Source organism: Podarcis raffonei, chromosome 14 (assembly GCF_027172205.1).
Source record: "Podarcis raffonei isolate rPodRaf1 chromosome 14, rPodRaf1.pri, whole genome shotgun sequence".
In the NCBI taxonomy this organism is placed as follows: Eukaryota; Metazoa; Chordata; class Lepidosauria; order Squamata; family Lacertidae; genus Podarcis; species Podarcis raffonei.
In genome coordinates this window covers 20,334,702-20,354,982 of record NC_070615.1, presented here as the reverse complement: position 1 = coordinate 20,354,982, position 20,281 = coordinate 20,334,702, and the positions used below count along the sequence as shown (strand labels likewise).

At 47.7% G+C, this 20,281-nt stretch overlaps 1 protein-coding gene across 5 annotated transcripts in view; it reads right to left on the bottom strand.

The window, feature by feature from the left end:
* PCSK6 (proprotein convertase subtilisin/kexin type 6) overlaps positions 1-20,013 on the bottom strand; it is a 101,149-nt gene extending 81,136 nt beyond the window's left edge. For 2 of the 5 annotated variants that reach the window (XR_008327549.1, XR_008327550.1), the window contains exon 1: positions 14,047-14,398. Coding sequence is in view for 2 of the 5 variants with exons in the window: in XM_053365415.1 (XP_053221390.1) it covers positions 14,047-14,217 (171 nt within the window). In the remaining 3 variants the exon portion in view is untranslated. Of the gene's footprint in view, positions 1-14,046; positions 14,409-19,890 lie in introns of those variants that run through there. The other 3 variants (XM_053365414.1, XM_053365415.1, XM_053365413.1) reach the window with 3 other exon arrangements.
* Positions 20,014-20,281: the final 268 nt, after the last annotated feature.

Here is a 20,281-nt window from a genome sequence, read left to right as displayed (position 1 = left end):
CTTGGGCCCAAGAATTGTGCTGAACCCTCTAATGGCTGCATGCTATTCAAACCACAAGCTTGCCACACATAGGGCACATGGGCACACAGAGACTACCTTACCCTATCATCCCCACTCAGATCTAGAGCTCTAGCATGGATGGGGGCAGTGGGACTTATGGAAAGTCTTTCAAGGTCCACCCCACTCTTTCAAACTTCTCAGGAATAGAAAAAAATAACCCCAAGCCCCAAAAGCAGATCAGAGGGACAAAAAAACTTTTAAAGGGCTCTCTTCCCAGCCCAGCACCGCCATCACCTCACCTTTTACCAGTGGCAAAATTGGCACTGAAGGGGGGACCTCTAAACCTCTTTTCACTACCTTTGCAAACGGATTAAAGCAGCCCAGAAACAAGGTGCTCTGATTTGGTCTGATGTTTCCACAGCCATCCCTGGAAACATCACAGTGGACTGAAGTGCTCCTCCCTGCTTTTGGAGCACTCCAATCTCTTTGCAATGGTGGGAGTGCTCTGGAAACAAGCAGCACCTTGCTCTGCTGTTTCCAGGTACAGCTTGGGAAACCTCAGAGCAAATGAGAGCAACTCCAGGGCTCACCCAGCAGAATGCTGGCAAATTCAGAAGAGCAAGGTCCTTTCATGATAATCACATCCACACCCAGGGGTGGCCCGTCCAAAACGGTTCAGTGCTGCAGCTTCCGGGTTCCAATAGCGCCCCCTCCACTAAGGGAAAAGTGGCGGCGGCTTCCAGGTTCTGGCAAGATTTCACCAGAACACAGAATAGATGTTGCAGCCCCCTTCTTGTTTCTCCAGCAGCAGCGTGGAGTCCAGAGGTGCTGGTAGCAACAGCAGAAAGTGAAGCGGCAACAAGAACTCGCGGAGTCTTGTGCAGAGTTCTACGAGATTTTGTGGGGTCTTGCTACAAGGCACCACCACTTCTCCTCACTGTGGCAGCAGCAGTGCGAGCGAGCCTGGTTTCTGCGGCCCCACTGGGATTCCATCAAGATCTCACAATCTTGCCCACATCCCTTCTAAGATTATACAATATGCTTACAATTACAGTGGTACCTTGGGTTACATACGCTTCAGGTTACAGACACCGCTAACCCAGAAATAGTACCTCAGGTTAAGAACTTTGCTTCAGGATGAGAACAGAAATCGCGCATTGGTGGCGCGGCGGCAGCAGGAGGCCCCATTAGCTAAAGTGGTGCTTCAGGTTAAGAACGGTTTCAGGTTAAGAACGAACCTCCGGAACAATTAAGTTCGTAACCCAAGGTACCACTGTATAAAATTATTATTATTATCGATGCATTGATCCACATGTCTTTCAGCTAGATCTACTGTTTTCTATGCACATACGTGGGCAAATGATATGGAGTGCTCCCTTACCTTCTTTTGGAGTCACTTAAGCTGTGTCTTCCACTGTACATAACAGAACTTGCACACCATTTTCTTAAAACTGAAGCCTCTGTGTTTTCAGTGTTCTGAAATGCTTAGCTTTGGAACTCAGGGTGGCTAAAAAGGTCCCCTTTCACACTGATGGGATGGCTCTAGGATGCTGGAGACACAGACCCCGCTGCAGAAATAGTAACAGGCCTTTGATGCCCCCCTCTCACAACCTTGGACACAACTGGGCTCGCCATCCCAATACAGATATTACAATTTGCGTGTGCATGTGCAAACTGCATTAAATATCTGACCAAACTACGTCAGATGTTTGCAATTCAAATGCATCTCTCTCCAGCATCCATCTCCAATCCCCATTGCTGGGTAGTCATTTTTTCCCTTTCCTGCAGTATTCTCCCCCTCCCCCCTGCTGTTAAGAGTTTATATTTTCCAGTCTTTATTATGTTCATTTAGTTCTAACCTCTAAATCTATTTCTAATCTGCAACCCCTGGGGTCTTCATTTTTAGTATAAATTAAATTCATAAACAAGCAAGGCAAAGGAAGCACTCACATTCCCCGCCACCCGCGAAGAGCTACGCAGTCCCCTGTGTTTGTCATTTGTAAAATCTAAACGCAAGGTTTGAAATGCACCACTAGCGAAAGAGCAGAGGAAAACAAGCAGCTGTTGGGGCAGAAGAGGGAAAGGAATTCAAGGCCAAAACGAAAAAGCAAAAGAAAGAAAAGAGAAACCAAGTTAAGCTATGGAAATACCGTTTCCTTCAGGCAAAGGATGTCTTCTCTTGGCCTAGTGAGCAGGCAAAATCTTCCAAGGAAGATTTCTTGCCGGTCCAGGAAGACGTATCTGGGAAGTTATCCCAGTTTGAATGGCAAGATTCACTTCCAAAATCTGTCTAGGAAGCTTCTTCCTTGACCTCCTCTGGAATGTCCCCTATCTTACAATCAGGTGTGGGAAACCGTGGGCCCGAATGCGGCCCTGTGGCCCTTGAAATTTTTCTGGCCACATCCTTCATTGGTTCTGATTTGCACTCTTTTCAAGTGCTTTTACCTGGCTGGAATGTGCCCCAGAATGGCTCTGACTTGTCCGGATGCTGGGCAAAGAGCTAGGATGGTGTAGTGGTTAGAGCGCTGGACTAGGCCCTGATCTTGGAGACCAAAGTTCCAATCTCTGCTTAGCCATGGAACTCATGGTGTGATCTTGGACCTCTCCTGTCTGTTCCCTGCTCAGATATTAAACAACAAGCTGTCCTATACCTAGTCAAATTATTTGTCTCTATAGTTCACTGTTGTCTGCGCCACAACAGCTCTCTAGCAGACCCTCCAAGCCCTCTATTATCCAGGGATGGTACCGGATTTACAGAAGCTATCCCAGTTTTTTATCTGATCCTGGAATGTCTCGCTTTTCCTTTAGGACATCCCTATTCTCATCAGAGAAATGTTGGAGGGTGTGACGGCCTGGGATTCGGACTCACGAGGCTGAACCTGAGAAATCCCAGCCTGCACAGGAGTCCCTGCCTCCAGAGCCAGCTGAGCCAGGGCTGGGGCCTGAGCCTGAAGGGTCCTCACCTGTGCTGGATCCTCAGGTGCAGGCACCAGCTGAGTCTGCTCTGGCCCCTGAGGGGATGGAGGACCCATTGCCTGCAGGTGCTCCACTCTCAGACCCGTCAGGGGAAGAGGAGATTGCCTCTAGGTCCGGTAACTCTCCAGCCTCTCCTGAGCTGCAGAGGCTCAGGGCAGAGAGGTGGAGGGAACTAAGTTCCTGCAGGAGGAGTGCTCGCCTCCAGGCCAGTAGAGGCAAGTCACCTGTGGACCGGGGCCGCCCTATGCCCCGGGGCAGATAAAAGCCGGCCAGCCCCAGTCCCAGGTTGCGGGAGCAATGTTGTTGCTAGCCTGTTCCTGCCTGCACCCTGTCCTGCTCTTCTGCCAGAGTTCCTGATCCCACCCGACTCCCTGCCTTGGACCCAGCTATAGCTTTGACGGACAGCCTCCATACCACACCATCAACCTCGGACTGGACTCGGACCTCGCCTCTCGGTTAGCCCCCGGGACCAGCACAGAGGGTATGCTCTAGTTTTTCAGATACAGTGGAACCTCGGTTTTCGAACGTCTCGACTGCCAAATGTTTCAGAAGCCGAACATCGAAAGCTCATAAGTAAATGCTTCCGTTTTTGAACGCACTTCAGAAGTCGAACGGGCATTTCTCAATTTTCTCCATTAACTTTGCCAACTGCCCTTTGCGCCTCGGTTGTCGAACGTCTTGGAAGTTGAACGGTCTTCCAGAACGGATTGTGTTTGACAACCAAGGTTTCACTGTAGTCTTACCAAATCCCACCTAGAGATGTTGGGGATTGAACATGCGTCTTTCTGCATGCAAGGCTCTATGTAGCTGTATCAATAGGGACACATCTGCACCATATATTTAAAGCACTATGGTACCACTTTAAACAGTCATGGCTTCAGCCAAAGAATCCTAGGAGCTGTACCTTGTTAAGGGTGCTGAGAGTTGTTACAGGGTGGAATTACCAAAGTGGTGTATCAATCCTTCTTCCCAGATGTCATATATATATATATATATATATATATATATATATATGTGTGTGTGTGTGTGTGTGTGTGTGTATTCTCATATCCATATATATATATACACAGTAGTACCTCGGGTTAAGTACTTAATTCGTTCTGGAGGTCCGTTCTCAACCTGAAACTGTTCTTAACCTGAAGCACCACTTTACTAATGGGGCCTCCCGCTGCTGCCATGCCGCCGGAGCACGATTTCTGTTCTCATCCTGAAGCAAAGTTCTTAACCTGAAGCACTATTTCCGGGTTAGCGGAGTCTGTAACCTGAAGCGTATGTAACCTGAGGTACCACTGTGTGTGTGTGTATACATATACACACACACACACAGATATAGATATATATATAGATACACACACACCGTAAATAACATGCAAGAATGATACTAGGAGAAATTGCTCCACACAAAAATTGTACATTACGTATAATCACATGTAAGAATGTGGCTATTATTCACATTAAATTCACACTAAAAGGCTAGTGAATTTTCATGACATCTTTTTTTATTAAGCACACTGATGCAGAAATGTGGAGAATTGAACTTAATAGTAGAAAAATGAGAAACCGCAAGAAACCAAAATTAATTAGCTCATCCCTAATTATCACAGGCTCTTGCAAACGCCATACGAAATCTGATATTATTAAAGTGCACAGAAGCATACTCATCCAATGCACAAAGATTAGGGCCATGAGAATTTAGATACATTTAGCTGGTTTTAGGAAACAGTTTTTGAACACATATGAAGCTGGGTACATCTAGCTGTGGGAAGGGGCACCTGTGGCCCAACAGAGGTTGTAGACTGCAAGTTCAATAGACCTAACTGAGAATAAAATTGTCTTATTCTGACTTGAGGTAGCTGTCCAAGATCTCAGGAAAGGGACTTTTCCAGCCCTATTAAGATCCCTGATGAATTGTAGAGGCTAAGAACAGTCTTCACCATTTGAGATAAGCAATGATCACATTGCAAACATTTTTTTGTTTGTTTCGTTTTTGGTACTGCCTGAAGCAACATCCTTGCCTGGCTAATCTTCTAAATCTGGGGTGGGAGCTGTGGCCTCCCCATCAGTCACAGGCAGCATTGCAAGTGATCAGGGAAGAGGGGAGCTGGGGCCCCACAACATCCAGAGGATGACTTTGTCCTCTCCTGTATGGCCAGCCCAGCCATTGGACAAGTTGCAATTTGTCCCATACATTTAGTGATGGAAGGAAACACTGGGCAGAGAGCTCCTGCGCTTCTGCTTTCCCAGCAGCATCAGTGGCACTCTGGGACCAGGTGCCAAGCATAGTTCAGAAACAGGCAGCTATCAGAAGGTACAGCACACTAGATTTTCATCTGCATTCTTCCAAGGGCCTGAAAGTATTAGCTAGCAATAGAAGCAATCAGCAATGCTAATATCCATTTGCAAAAGTGATGAATAATGCTACGCTGCTATGACAGAAGTCCATGCACCAATTAGGCTTTTAACTCAAACCAATGTAGGTTTTATTGTTTTCCTGAAGCGCAAAGGTCCCTTTTTGGTTTTGGTTTTTTTGGCCTTCTTTTGCATATTTCTGCTTTGTTGTCACAAAGCCCCAGATTGGCACCACTCAGCTCTGGGTGTTTACGTCTGCAGCAAGCAAGTCTCAAAACAATGAGAAAGTGTTATTTTTGCCTTGCAATGCCACCATTTGCACATGAAGGGTACGGCTGGCTCGGTTGCCATGGAAATGGGGCCCTGCCAATTCCATCCGACTAAGTGTTAACTGCCAGGCACTGAAGGAACCATTCATCACTATTTAGTGAAATTGGACCAAGGACGTTATGCATCACGGACCAGCTGAGCTCAAAAGAAGTCATAATGGAGAAGGATGGTCTATGGGTTGGGGCACTTCCACATATTGTTGACAGCGGAGGCTGCAGAAGCAAGAATGCCCAAGAGACAGGAAGTACCTTCTCTGGCACTGGAGCAACTTCTGGTTGTGGGGAATCACTCCCCTAAACATGCAGGTGCCTGCCAGGCTCGCTCAAGCATGAGTCACCCACAAATGAAAGAAGTGCAAGTGCCACTAGACCAGATTGCACCAACTCGGTGGTCACAATGGCTGAGACAGGGCGGAGATGGTAGCCCAAAACATTAGGAGTGCCAGGTTGACTCACTCAACCATCTTGCTTATGCACCTGCATGCAGCTCCTGGTCACCTATGGCTTCCAGTCATGATGGTAAATGCAAGCCTGAGGAATATTCACCTGCCCAGTTAGGTCAAAGGCAAACGATGGAGTTCCAAACAGGATTCTGGAGCAAGCAAAACACACAATGGACTAGAGGCACATGGCATAGTCTAAATCAGGGTTTCCCAAACTTGGGTCTGCAGCTGTTGTTGTACTACAACTCCCATCATCCCTAGCTAGCAGGACCAGTGGTCAGGGATGATGGGGGTTGTAGTGCAAAAACAGCTGGAGACCCAAGTTTGGAGCACTCTGGTCTAAATATATTGTTGGGTAAATTCTGGAGTAGGCCAACAAGTTAGGCAAAAAGAGGTGCTGGAATTCCTCATTCCTTGTTCTCTTAGAATGGCAATGGCACCCACCTGAGAGGTGCAGGAACTGAGTTCCGGCTGGGGAAAAAAGCCCTGTGAAGAATCACAATAGTATTGTGCCTCAGGGTGACATGGGAATGACTGCCCACCCTCATTTCATCTTTTCAAGAATACTGCAAGGCAGACTGAGCCACTCAGTCTATGTGAATTTCATGGATAAGCAGAGATCTAAGCCCAGATCAAGCCCAACATTTGACTCAATGCCACACTTGCTCTCAAACTTCCATTGCGATGGGCTTTTAAGGAAAATCTCCAATTTAAGCTTCCAGCAAGAAATCCCCGTTTTTTATTTTTTTTAATTGATATACCACCATCCTTTGGCAGCCTTGGTTCCAACAGTGCTTTACAGGGTTTGGTGTTCCTTCCCTCGCACTCCTGCACCCAAACATCTGCCAGCTTAATTATACTGGAACAAGGCTGAAATTTAAAAGTCAAGCCAGAATTTATAACGGATCCTTTTTAGCACCAAGACAAATTACTGTGCCACCTGGGCAGAGGAGCAGTGAACCGCAAAAGAGTGCAGAGCCCGCAAGGAAAGCAATAAGCTAGGATAACTGGCCCCCACTGGCCCCAACCCACCAACTTTGTTCTTTGCAACTGAAGGGCATAAGAAAAAGATTTAGGAAGTAGTGGGGAACAGCTGTAGCTCAGTGGCAGAACATCTACTTTGTATGCCAGGGTCAATCCCTGGCATCTGCAAGGAGGACTGGGGATGCCCCTTGCCTGAAACCCTGAACAGCCACTGCCTGCCAGCATAGCCGTTACTGAGATAAATACAGTGGTACCTTGGGTTACAGATGCTTCAGGTTACAGATTCCGCTAACCCAGAAATAGTACCTCGGGTTAAGAACTTTGCCCCAGGATGTGAACGGAAATCGTGCTCCAGCGGCATGGCAGCAGCGGGAGGCCCCATTAGTAAAGTGGTGCTTCAGGTTAAGAACAGTTTCAGGTTAAGAACGGACCTCTGGAACGAATGAAGTACTTAACCTGAGGTACCACTGCAGATCAATGGTCTGCCTCTGTATCCTGCAACCTGCCCATGTATTGACAGAAGCAGAGTTCAGCCAGTGGAAGTCTGCAACGGTTTTTTAAGCCTGGAAAGAGGCTGTGGACTCATCCGTACTTCCACTTTCCCCTGCCTAGAAAGCACGAGCCAAAAATGGTTTCCCCCTTGCCCTCCAGCTTTCTCAGGGAAAGCCCATTCTAAATTGTCAGTCCGGAGGCACGGCAGGCCACTGAGACACGCAAGCACAAAAGGATGAGATAATCTTTTGCAGAGCACCAAAATCACTGCCCGTTACTGCTATTGGGACAAGATTTGTGATGCAAAGAAAAATTCTATTTAGATTAAAGCACCCTGCTCTTTACTGGTTTCCGTCACGGATGATAACACTCCATGTGGAAACACTGCAAGACGCTATGGTTTGAATTACAAAAAGAGCTTATCTTTAAACTCTGTTTGATTGCTTGTGTCTGTCGTTCGCATGCATTTGCTAACCCCAGCTCCCCTCGCCCTGCTCCGCCCCAAACCCCTTGAGAAAGCCTGTATACATTACAAGTTCATAATAACTTACTTCTGCCCTTGAGAGAGCAGGCTGGGTTTTTTCTTTTTGAGCAAACTATAATTATATAATTACCCTGCGTTCCTCATCTGAGGCTCTTCTTCATGTGCCTCCTCCACAAAAGGTCTAGAGGGTGTCAACATGAGAACAGGCCTTTTCTGCAGTGGCTCCCCACTTGCCAAATGCTTTCCCCATGGAGGCACACCTGCTGCCTTCGTTACATATCTATAGGCACCAGGCAGAAACATTCCCCTTCTCCCCAGCTAATTAAACAATCTATGGCCTTTTAAGCTGTGGGAGGGGGTACTGTTTTTGTTTGTTTTGTTTGTTTAGTATGGTATGTGTTTTTGTATTGTAAACTGCCCTGAGATTCTCAAATGAAGGGTGGTATAGAAATTTAACTACTGCCTCAAAAAAATGGAGGTAGCACATAGCCTTGTCCACATGGCAGCAGGTAGCAGCAGGTCCATAATATTAATAAAGAATGCACCCAACTCTAAAACAGCAGCATGGCCACATTCACTCCATACATTTAAAGAGCTATGGTACTACTTTTAATAAGCATGGCGCCCCCCCCCAAAGAATTCTGGGAGCTGGACTTTGTTAAGAGTGCTGAGAGCTGTTGCAGCTCCCAGAGTGGTTTTAACAATCAATCATTCTTCCCAGGGAACTATGGGAATTGTAGTTTTGTGAGCTAGATAGAACACTGATCTCATCAGGTACAGGGAAGGGCTGTAGGTCAGTGTTTCACAGGCAAATGGTCCCAGGTCCAACCTCTGGCATCTTCAGGTAGGCCTGGGAATGTCCCTTTTCTGAGCCACTGTCAATAAGTGCAGATGACACTGAGCTAGAATGACCAGTGTGAAGTGGCTTCCTATGTTCACCTTCCTTCCTTCCTTCCTTCCTTCCTTCCTTCCTTCCTTTCTCTCTCTCTCTCTCTCTCTCTCTCTCTCTCGCATAACATTGGAACTCACAGCCTCCCCAATGAAGCTGAATGCTGGAAGATTCAGGATAAATAGAAGAAAAACACTTCTTCAAGCAGGGCGTAGTTAAACTATGGAACGCACTTCTACACAAGGTAGTGATGGCTAGCAATTTGGATGGCTTTAAAAGAGAACTGGACAAATTCATGAAGGACTAAGGTTATCAGTGGCCACTAGCCATGATGGCTATGCACTGCCTCCACGGTTGGGCCCAACTCGGCGCGCCTGTCTGGAAACAATACGAGAGGAAAGGGCTCTCATGCTCAGGTTTTGCTTGCAGGTTTCCCACAAGCATCTAGTGGGCCACTGTGAGAACAGGATGCTGGACTAGAGGGGATATTGGCCTGATCCAACAGGCTCCTCTTATGCTCGTGTATTCTTATGTTCTTATTTATGGGGGTATTCACTCTCTCTCTCTTCTCCCACCCCCAGCAATGGGCTGCCTTGGCCAGCAGCATGCAGGGCTCCCACCCTGTGATGCTTCACAGTTTTCATATCTCCTGGAGGGTGAGACATCAGCCCAGAATTTTTACCAATGCAGGAAGTTACACTGATTCAATCTGCTGCTCCATCATCTTGTGAGATCATCTTCCCAAGAGAAATGGCGATATAGCCATGACGAGACTCTAGAGCGAAGTATTTTTCAGGTGGGTGGAGGCCTCTCTACATACCCACTGGCAAACTCCCAGAAAGGAAAGGTCATTTCTACATGACCACGTGGGTGGGTGGTGCCATTTCACCACCCGCTACTCCTGCCTGAATGGCATATGCTGTAGGAAGCACGTGCCAATGGCTGCTCCCCCACTAAACGGCAACTCGGGAGTGGGGAATCATTTGCAACCTGAAAACCACATCCTCTTCCATGCAGCCTTCTGGGGGCCACATGGCAGTGGCAGGTGGGGGCTGCTGGCAAAAATGGATGAAGCAACAAATGTGAATTTACTTTATGCAGTAGGTGAGCTTCTACACACACTCACCTCCCTATTCCTCTAGCCAGGCAAAAACATTCAAGGAGGGTGCAAAACTGGGCCAGTAAAAACAGTGGCTAAGCAGAGAGGCCTAGGAGCCACATTTGGCCCTTGAGACTGAGGTTCCTCAAGCTATAAGGCTGGATCAGGTTTTCAGCTACTGGGAGGACTGGGCTCCCTCCCCCTCTTCTATGCCACTTCTCACAGTCTCCTGCACCGGAGGTCAGCAGCTGGCAGCCCCTGGGCCAAATCTTACCAACAGAAGAAAGCATTATTTGGAGAATGCAGGTGATGCTTTGCTGGCAGGTTGCATGTAAAGGTAAAGGTACCCCTGCCCGTACAGGCCCGTCGTGTCCGACTCTAGGGTTGTGCGCCCATCTCACTTAAGAGGCCGGGGGCCAGCGCTGTCCGGAGACACTTCCGGGTCACGTGGCCAACGTGACGAAGCTGCTCTGGCGAGCCAGCACCAGTGCAGCACACGGAAACGCCGTTTACCTTCCCGCTAGAAAGCGGTCCCTATTTATCTACTTGCACTTAAGGGTGCTTTCGAACTGCTAGGTGGGCAGGAGCTGGGACCGAAAGACAGGAGATCACCCCGCCGCGGGGATTCGAACTACCGACCATACGATCGGCAAGCCCTAGGCACTGAGGTTTTACCCACAGCGCCACCTGCGTCCCTCCAAGGTTGCATGTACGTGTATTTAAACATATGTAGTGACATCATATAGTTTTGGCCTATTCTTCTACCACTTCTTATCAACGTGACCATTTGGTTTTACTAGTTCCTGACCAAGGTCCTACAGCAGAGATGGGGAACCTGTGGCCCTTCTGGATGTTGTTTGCCTTCAATAATAATAATAATAATACATTTTTATTTATACCCCGCCCTCCCCAGCCAGAGCCGGGCTCAGGGCGGCTAACATCAGAAAACTAACAACAGTATACAAAGAACATAAGAACATAAAAACAGGTGATCAATTAATTAAAATACATCTCAAAATTAGTTCAGAGCAAATTAAAATCTGGACAGATGGCCATCCATGGGTAAAACTGAGGCCCAGCCAGAATGCTCAATGGTCAGAGATTATGGGCATTGTAGCCCAAAAACATCTGGGGAGAAATTGGCTTCCTATTCCTGGTCTTAAAAATCAAGAGAACTGAGACAATAATGATAATAATAATGGGTTTTATGTTGTTGTTTTTCCTCCCTGGTTTTCACTGGATTTCAAGATGCTTTAAAATACAACAGCAAGAGAGCTAGAAACTTGGCTTAATTTGGATGGAAACTGGAAATGCAAAGAACTCAGAGTGGAGCCACCTAAACATTCCAGTGTGTCACAACTGGGTTGTTTCACTGTCCTTATTGTGATCTTGATCTCGCTCTCTTACTTACACACACACACACACACACACACACACACACACAGAGCCATTAATCAGAGCTCCCTTGTGCTTTCTGTTGATATTCTGCCCCCTTCCTGACATTCACAGAATCAATTAAGAAACACCAACGGGTGTGTTTTATGAGTCCCATGCTGGTTCTTTTGCCACCTTCGCTAAATGACCTGCATACCTAAAAATAACAAAAATTTAAAAATTCCCCAAGCAGAGTTGTTATTAAAATCTGCAAAGATAGTATAAAGTTCAAGCAATTACCAAAAAAATAAAAAATATGAAAAAAATCTTGGCAGTGATCTCAATATAAACATTTCCATCTTTATAGCAATCCTTCTCCGCTCCCCCCCCTTCCACTGTCACACACCCCAACCCTTAAAAAAACCCAACACCCACAGAAAAATTGATTAGTCTTACGTACAGCAGTTGGGGAAGAAATGTATAAAATAGCTTTATAAACGGTATTAAATTGATAAGGGTGCATTTTGCTGTGCAAAAATTAAATATTGATTCATTTCCACTTGGCAGTTCCCCTCGGAGTCCGCCTCAGATGTTTTCTGTCATGCTTTAGCTGACTAATTACCTTTTGGGTCCATCTGCTATCATGTGTCAACTAGAGCTGGTTGGATGGAACCATTCAGCAAAAGTTGGGGTTGAGCTGAAAATTAATTGGTGGCGATTGGGATGGGGAGGGCAGGCTACTGAATACTCTCCGTACATTTATAGCACATTTAAAACACACATGCAGTCTAAGAATCCCAGGAACTGTAGGTAACAACTCACAGAGCTACAACTCCCATCTGAATAAACTACAGTTCCCTTCTTCGGGATGGGTAAGCTTTAAATGTATGGAGTATGCACAGCCTAAGAAGCTCTGGAGACTGAAGAAAGAAAGAAAGAAAGAAAGAAAGAAAGAAGGAAAGAATCTGGAAGAACAATAGCCTGGGAGAGTCATGATGGATTTAATGAGTGAGAGGGATTTGAGGCTGAGTAGGGGGTGTCACTGGAATGACTACAGAGAATGCAGATGGTGGAGAAGGGGAGAGGTCATGCAGGGAAGAAGAAAACTCCTGTTGGCTCCCACTGATCTAGGATCCACCTCCACAGAACCAGCAGCAGCAAATTGCCAGCATCGAACACAGAAACACTGCCTGGACTTTTAAAACTTCCTACTTAAGAAGAAGCCAGGTTGCCCCCGGGTTCAACCCTTAGCAATGCCAGGTAAATGATCAAATTAAAGGCTGGAGGGGCAGTGCTGTTCAAGACCAGCCAGCACTGGGAGAGCTGGAGCAATGGTCTGATAAGGCAGATCACTATGTAAAAGCGTAAAAGCTTGCTACGTCTCCGCAACTTGTAGCTCACCCTTCTCCCAAATGACATACAACCTGTAACACTGGGATTCTACCTTTCAAGCATCTAGTGTCTTCCCAAAGACCCGACAAGCCTCCATTCTGAAAAGAATCAATCAGTCTTATGCACTTCATAGTTATATATTTTAAAACCCAGAGATTCAGTCCTAGCAAAGAATCTGTGGCATCTTTTTTTTTTTAAATGACTCACACATATGTTGTGATGTACATTTTCATAGGTTACGGCAGTCTTCCCCAACCTCGGATCCCCAGATGTTGTTGGACTACAACTCCCATCATCTCTCACCACTGCCATGCTGGCTGGGGACGACTGGGGGTGAAAGTCCCAAAAACATGGGGACCAAATAAAGCTGGGGCAAGAGACAGAGAGGAGAGAGAGAGAGAGAGAGAGAGAGAGAGAGAGAGAGACCTACACAGACCACACATCTGCAAAACTGGACTCCAGCCCCTGAAAACATCTGCCACAATTTTCTTAGGGCACTCACCCAGTTGGAGTTCAGCACTTTTAAAGCCCCATTCGTTTCCAAGAGAGAGCTAAGAATATGCTCAGATTTCACTCTTCCACAGAAACTGGCAGGGATCTATTAAGTACTTAACCCGGGAACCTGTTAAGGATTCCACTGGTTTCACTGGGTCGTTGTCCTCCTGGCTTTCATCGCCTGGAGCCCAGTTTGCATGTAAGGAAGCCGGCTTTAATACTGCGGCGATCCTATGCTCATTTGCCTGAAGTCCCAGTGAACTCCATGTGGGCTTACTGCCGAGCAGACACGTACAGGCTTGCACCTTAAACGTGCTAGTCTTAAAGGTGCGGCAGGGCTCCTGATTTCCACTTGCACGCAGCTACCTGCCACGCGCGTGCGGATTTTTCTACCGAACCCCCTTCGATCCAGAAGCGATGCTTGCCTTAAACCGGACCGGTGTAGGAATGGGTCCTACACCGGCAACGTCGACACTGCACCTTTCCTGGGTTTCTCCCAGCAGGGAGACGGCGGCAAAGCGGTGCCAAAAACTGGACCGAAAGTTCCTTCGGCGGCGCACGGAAAGTTCCTTCTGGGGAGCAGCGCTGCTACGAAACTATAGACGGGGAACAGCCTGGAGCACCCCCCAAAAAAACCATCCCCGGCACCCAACCACCCCCCACACTCGGGATCCGCTCGTGCAGGATCCTCGCGTTCCGCAACAGCGAATGGAAAGAAAGAAAAGTTTTGCCTCTCTCACCTGTCCGAGGTTCAGGTAGCCGTAAGCGGAGGCCAGCCGATGCGCCTCGTCGGGGCCCCCCAGCACCCGCACAGCCCAGTGGTTGGTATAGACGGTCCGGGGGCGCCGGGCCGGGCAAGCGGGCAGCGCCGCCAGCAGGAGGAGGAGGAGGCAAGCCCCGAAGGCGCGCATGGTGGCGGCGGCGCAGGGCTCTTTGCGCGCGGGGAGAGGCGCAGCGAGAGAGCCGCTGGCGGCGACGGCGCGCACAGACGCCCGCTCCGAAGCCGGCGCGAGCGAATCGCAGACAGGCCCCCGCCTGCCTCAGCCGGCCAGTGGGGGGAGCTCAGCCTTTTTGAGGCGGGCGCAGCCGGGCAGCGGGGGGGGGGGGGGAGGATGGGGCGGACGGAGAGAGAGATGGAGGCGGGGAAGGATCCGCTCGGGATCCCGGCGGCGCAGCAGAAGCCGAGTTTGGCGGCCCGGCGGGAGGCAAGCCCGCCGCTGGGTGGGGAGGCGATCCCGGATCTGGGAGCCGCCGAAGCCCTTCCACGCGCGCTTTACTTCAGTTTGTCGCTGTTGGAAAAGGGGGAGAGTTGGGAGCTTTTGCTGCCGCCTCCCAGTCGGAAGAACTGGTTTGGCCGTCTAAACCGAGCGAGAGCGGATCGCTTGGGGTTCAAATCAGTCGTTCCTGGTCACCCCCTCCTGGGTCACATGATCTGGGCCGCTGCTTAGGCTTTTGGTTTTGCGTTTTAGCAGAAGGTCTTCGAGGCCGCACTGAAGAAAGCTTCTTCACAAAATTTCCACTTTCAGGGTGTTTTGTCATCGGACCCACAAATATTACACAAGGTGCCCCAAAAGGCAACCCAGATCCACAAGGTGCCCAAAAAGGCAACCCAGATCCACAAGGTGCCCAAAAAGGCAATCCAGATCCACAAGGGAGTTATTTCCTGTGAGAAAGGGTTTGGGGGTTTTCTGAGCTCAGAAAAAAAGGGGGAAACATGATTGAGCTCCATAAAACTATGCATGGTGTGAGGAAACTGGATAGGGGGAAATCTTTTTCCTCTTCTATAACCTAGGTCGTCCAATGAAGCTGGATATTGGGAGAGAGACAAGAAAGTACTCAACACAGCGTAAAACTTCTCAGGGTGAAGTGCTGGCTCCCAACTTGGGTGGACTTAGAAGGGAATGAGACAAATTCAAGGAAGGTAAAACTATCAGTGACTACCAGGCCCTCTCAATAATCCAGAGAGTCCTAGCTGATTTGAGAAAGCATGTTCACATACCTTTTTATTAATTTATAAGTACATTTAAACTCAGTTTTAATATGACAACATCCACAGGAGTTAATGTGTTTTACTCGGTCACCTCTCTTATACAGTGGTACCTCGGGTTACATACACTTCAGGTTACAGACTCCGCTAACCCAGAAATAGTGCTTCAGGTTAAGAACTTTGCTTCAAGATGAGAACAGAAATCGTGCTCCAGTGGCATGGCAGCAGCAGGAGGCTCCTGCCGGAGCATGATTTCTGTTCTCATCCTGAAGCAAAGTTCTTAACCTGAAGCACTATTTCTGGGTTAGCGGAGTCTGTAACCTGAAGCGTATGTAACCCAAGGTACCACTGTACAATCTTAGATGATAAGCATAGCTCAGGGCCAGAGCATCTGCTTTGCATGCAGAAGGTCCCATGTTCAATTCTCAGCATCTCCAGGTAGGGCTGGGAATGTCCCCCTGTCTGAAATCCTAGAGAGTCACTGCCAGTCAGCATAGACCAGGCAGAGCCAGCCCACCCATGAGGCAGGGTGAAGCAGCAGCCTCAGGTAGTGGAAGTGCAAGAGGAGGCGTTCCGCCCATCCCACTGCTTCCATCATCACCAAGTTTCAGTAAAGGGAGGGGGGACATTCTGGCGCACAGCATTGCTAAGGCCTTGTGGGGCACCCCCTTTCACCAAGTTTCAGCAAGGGGGGGCATTCTGGCGGCAGCCAAAGTGGGAGGCGAGGCACAGCAGCAGGTGGCAAAATGGGCTGGGCCACCCTTGAGACCACTGCTGTGGAATATTTTTCAGCCCAATAGCTGCATTTGCTTCTGGACAGCATTCCAAGGGCCACACTTTAGTGCTGGGCGGAGCCAGAGACAAAAGTAGGTGGAGCAAGTAATGCAAATTTTACCTTTGCATGGTAGGCTAGTTACACACACACAAACATCCTCTGTAGCTCCCAGGCATCCAACAGGATGAATAATCGGAGCTCAAGGACACATTCTGGGCAGGCAAAAACATTCAAGGAGAATTAAAAGTTGGGCCAGCCAGGGATCTCTCCTGGGGAGTGTTCATAGGCTTGAGGATTGCCCTCCCTAGTCCATGGATTACTCTCTTATCTAAACAACAACAACAACAACAAAAATCCTTCCAGTAGCACCTTAGAGACCAACTAAGTTTGTTACTGGTATGAGCTTTTGTGTGCATGCACACTTCTTCAGATACACGAAAGCTCATACCAATAACAAACTTAGTTGGTCTCTAAGGTGCTACTGGAAGGAATTTTTTTATTCTGTTTTGACTACGGCAGACCAACACAGCTACCTGCCTGTAGCTAGAACTCTTTTATCTAAGAACATCTAGAATTGAGCACCTTGCTGTAAAAAAAGGACACTGACCTTTGCTTAAAAAAACATGATTGGCTTGGGGTCAGGTCTAGGGCAGGAGACCATTGTCTCTTTTATCATTTTAAAAGGAAAGTTTACTCTTGATGAGTGGCTGTGATTATAAAGAGGAAATGCATCACTGCCTGGAAAACAAAGCAACAGTTGTACAGTATGTTGATTGGGATGCTAAGTTGATGGTGTGACATCTCTCTCTCTCACCTGTGCAGATGGGCCTTTAAGAACAGATTATGGTTTGCAACACCTATCCAAAGCTTATCAGTTTTCAACATCTGGCTCTGCCATGTACTCTGAAGCACGGCTATTCAGCTTCAGTAACTACAAATCCCCAGTTTGAGTACTGATTTCTAAGTTTGGAGAACACTGCAAAATGTGGGGGTTTGCAAAACTTTGGCCCAGTTTGGGGTGAATTGGAGAAGGTTGTTTTTTGGGGGGGTTACCTATGACCCCCAGGGTTGATGTATCAATTGCTCAGTTTACGGGATGCTGCAGGGCCTGCAAGACGGAGCTGTTCCGCCAGGCCTTTGGTCCAGGCACAGTCTGACCCCCTTCTTTCTATGGGACCCTGTATGTAAGTGGCCTCCTTGGCTCAACACAAGTGGCCGGGCCTGGTGAACTTTTAATTCCTTACCCCTACGGTTATGATTCGTGGATTCCCAATTAATTTTATTCTGATATTAAATGTGATTTGAATAGTATTTTAAACTAATCATTTGATTTTGTGTTTTTAATGTATTATACATTTGGTGTTAGCCACCCTGAGCCTGGTCTCGGCTGGGGAGGGCGGGGTATAAATAAAATTTATTATTATTATTAAAAACACGAGGTATTATTGGCCGCAAAACTCTGCAAAAGCACTGCAAAACCTTGGCAGTGGCTTGGAGGGGACCCCAAATTTAAGCTTCTATCCTGTGCATAATAGCAGGATGTGTGTGTATTATAGTTGTTTCTCAACTCTACCCATTTCAGTCCCCGGCATCTTCAGGCAGCGAGAGACTGAAACCCTTGAAAGCTGCTTCCAGTCAGTGAAGACAGTACTGGGCTAGATGGAACAAGAGTCTGACTCAGTATATAGGCAACTTCAGTTGTTTCTATGAGTTTACTAATTCACTGGTTTGGGGGAAGGGTTGTAGCTCATTGTTGAATGGCTTAGTATGCTAAAGGTCCCAGGTTCCATATTTGGCAGGGTTGAGAGTGTCCCTGGTCTGAAAACGCCAAAGAGCCACTGCCAGTCAGTGTAGACAATACTGAGCTAGATGGACCATTGCTCTGACTCAGTATAAGGCAGCTTCCTGTGTTCCTTTTGGGTCTTTTTAATCCAGCAGCAGTGAAACACTTTGAAATCCTTTCTGTTTTCAGCGGAAGAGTGGAATTCTAAACCAACCAACACCAAATAAACCCTCTTAACTCTGCCTTTAAGGCTCATCATAAAGCTTTTTGCATGGAAATAAACATTTACCAATAGGTAGAATTCAATACGTATGTATTCAGAGGGCATACACACATTTACATTTTTCTGCACTGCTTTAAGGCTTAGAAATGGGTGAGTGAGTTTTAAATAAAAGCTCAGCTTCTATATTCTGCTAAGGATTTTAGCCCGTCCTTGTTTTAAGGCTGTTTTCACCGGGTCGAGTGCTGCCATGGTCACAAGCATCTGAGCAATCTCAACCCTGTGTGTGTTTGGGAGAGGCCAACTCCCATCACAGAAATGTGCTTCTCCCCACCCACCCCTCGCTCTTGCAGACGTCCCTGGTTCCATCTGCAGCCCCTCCAGCTACAGCAAAATCAGCAGAGAATAACCCATACGAATTCATCGCATTTGAGCTACGATTTCCCTGAATGGACCATTAAGGAGCAGATATTTGTCTTGCCTGCGAACTTACAGTGGCTCTTAGCTCATGGTGCTTCTGTTTATCGAATGATGATGATGTGCCAGGAATAATACATTCTCAGAGGTTCTCCTCCGCCAATGATGGATGGCGCCGATACATAATCGGGGCAACCCATTGCTCCACTGATGTATTATACCAACATGCCATCAAAGGGAAAGGCTGTTGTTTTATTGATGTCCTGAGTCTGATTTGCTGCCTGACTAGGACCCTCTGATGATGCATCACACAAAGGACCATTTCCTGGTTAGGGAAGGAAGGTGTCATAATTGCTGGGATGGTGCAATCAGGGAAGGAATAGCAAGCAACAAAAGGTTGCTTTATACAACCGAAGGTCATGGAAGCTAATGTTGTCTTTTTCTGCTCTCTTTAAGGTACTGGGCCCTGAGGAAAGTGTCTTAGCTCAGAGGTAGAGCATCTGCTTTGCATGCGGAGGTTCAATCCCTGACATCTTGACGTAGGGCTGGGAATGTCCCCTGCCTGGAAAGCTGGAGAGCCAGCGTCATGCAGTGTAAACAGTACAGTACTGAACTAGATGTAGCCTGACTTCATAGGCTCCTATGTACCAAGGACTGCTTTGCTTTAGGGATGCTGAGGGCCCCAGGGTCAATTCCTAGCATCTTCAGGTAGGGCTGGGAATGACAGCTGTCTGAAACCCTGGAGATCCGCTGCTAGTTAGTAGTTAGTTATAATTTCAAATCTCCTCAAACTAGGCCAGGGAGGGCTCCAGGTTTGGGCAGATTCTCGTCAAAGCGTCCTCAGATGAGCCACCTCTTCTTTCAGTGTGTTCTGTTGGGTTTATCTGGCTGTGATGACAGCCCTCCAGAGAGCACTGATTGGGCAGCTGGGTCTAGCCAACCTTTGAATGTCCCATCATGTCCCAGAGTATTGCCAGGTTGGGACATGGTGGGATATGTATGGCTAAATACAGCTGCTTGATGCTTCTCAGAGTGCCAGTTGGGGCAGGAGGTAAACAGATGTAGGGGGTGGGGGCTTCAGCAGTGGACCCTGTCAGGGCTACAGGGGCCCTGGGGCGCCAGGTGTTGATGCCAGCCCCGAACTGGATCCAGAGTTCCAGCCAGGCAGTGGATGCAATCATGAAATGAATATTTATCATAATAACCTTTCCTGCATGAATGTTTCAATTCAAAGCTAGAGGCACACTGTGTGATGCAAACAGTTCAATGAAATTTGTGAGCCAAGCAATTAAGGGTAAGGAAAAACCACTTCAAATACTTCTCCAGAGGGGAGGGGAGGAGGGGACGCAAAAATTGGCAAGGTGAAAGAGTTCGTATCTGCAAGAATTTCAGCTTTCTTTACCTCTGAAGCTCCTTTCCTTCTGCAGCTCTCCTCTGTTCCTTTTCCAGTTTTCCTTCTCCTTTTTTCAAATGCTCCCTTATATTCTTCTCCAGCCTTCCTTTCCCAGGACACCCTGTCTTGCCTGGTCCTTCTGGGAGGTCAGAGCAGTTCAGCCAATGGTATGCAGAGATTCTTAGGGTCAGCCAGTATGGCAATCTGAGGTTCTTCTGCAATAGCAAGGAAGGGAAAGGGTGCTTTCAAATAAATGTTTATTGGAGGATTGCTGCTCTTTATGAATGCAGAGTTTTCAAAGGCTGTGTACACACCATGCATTTAAAGCACATGCCTTCCTGCAAATAATTCTGGGAACTGCAGTTTGTTAAGGGTGCTGGGAATTGCAGCTCTGTGAGGG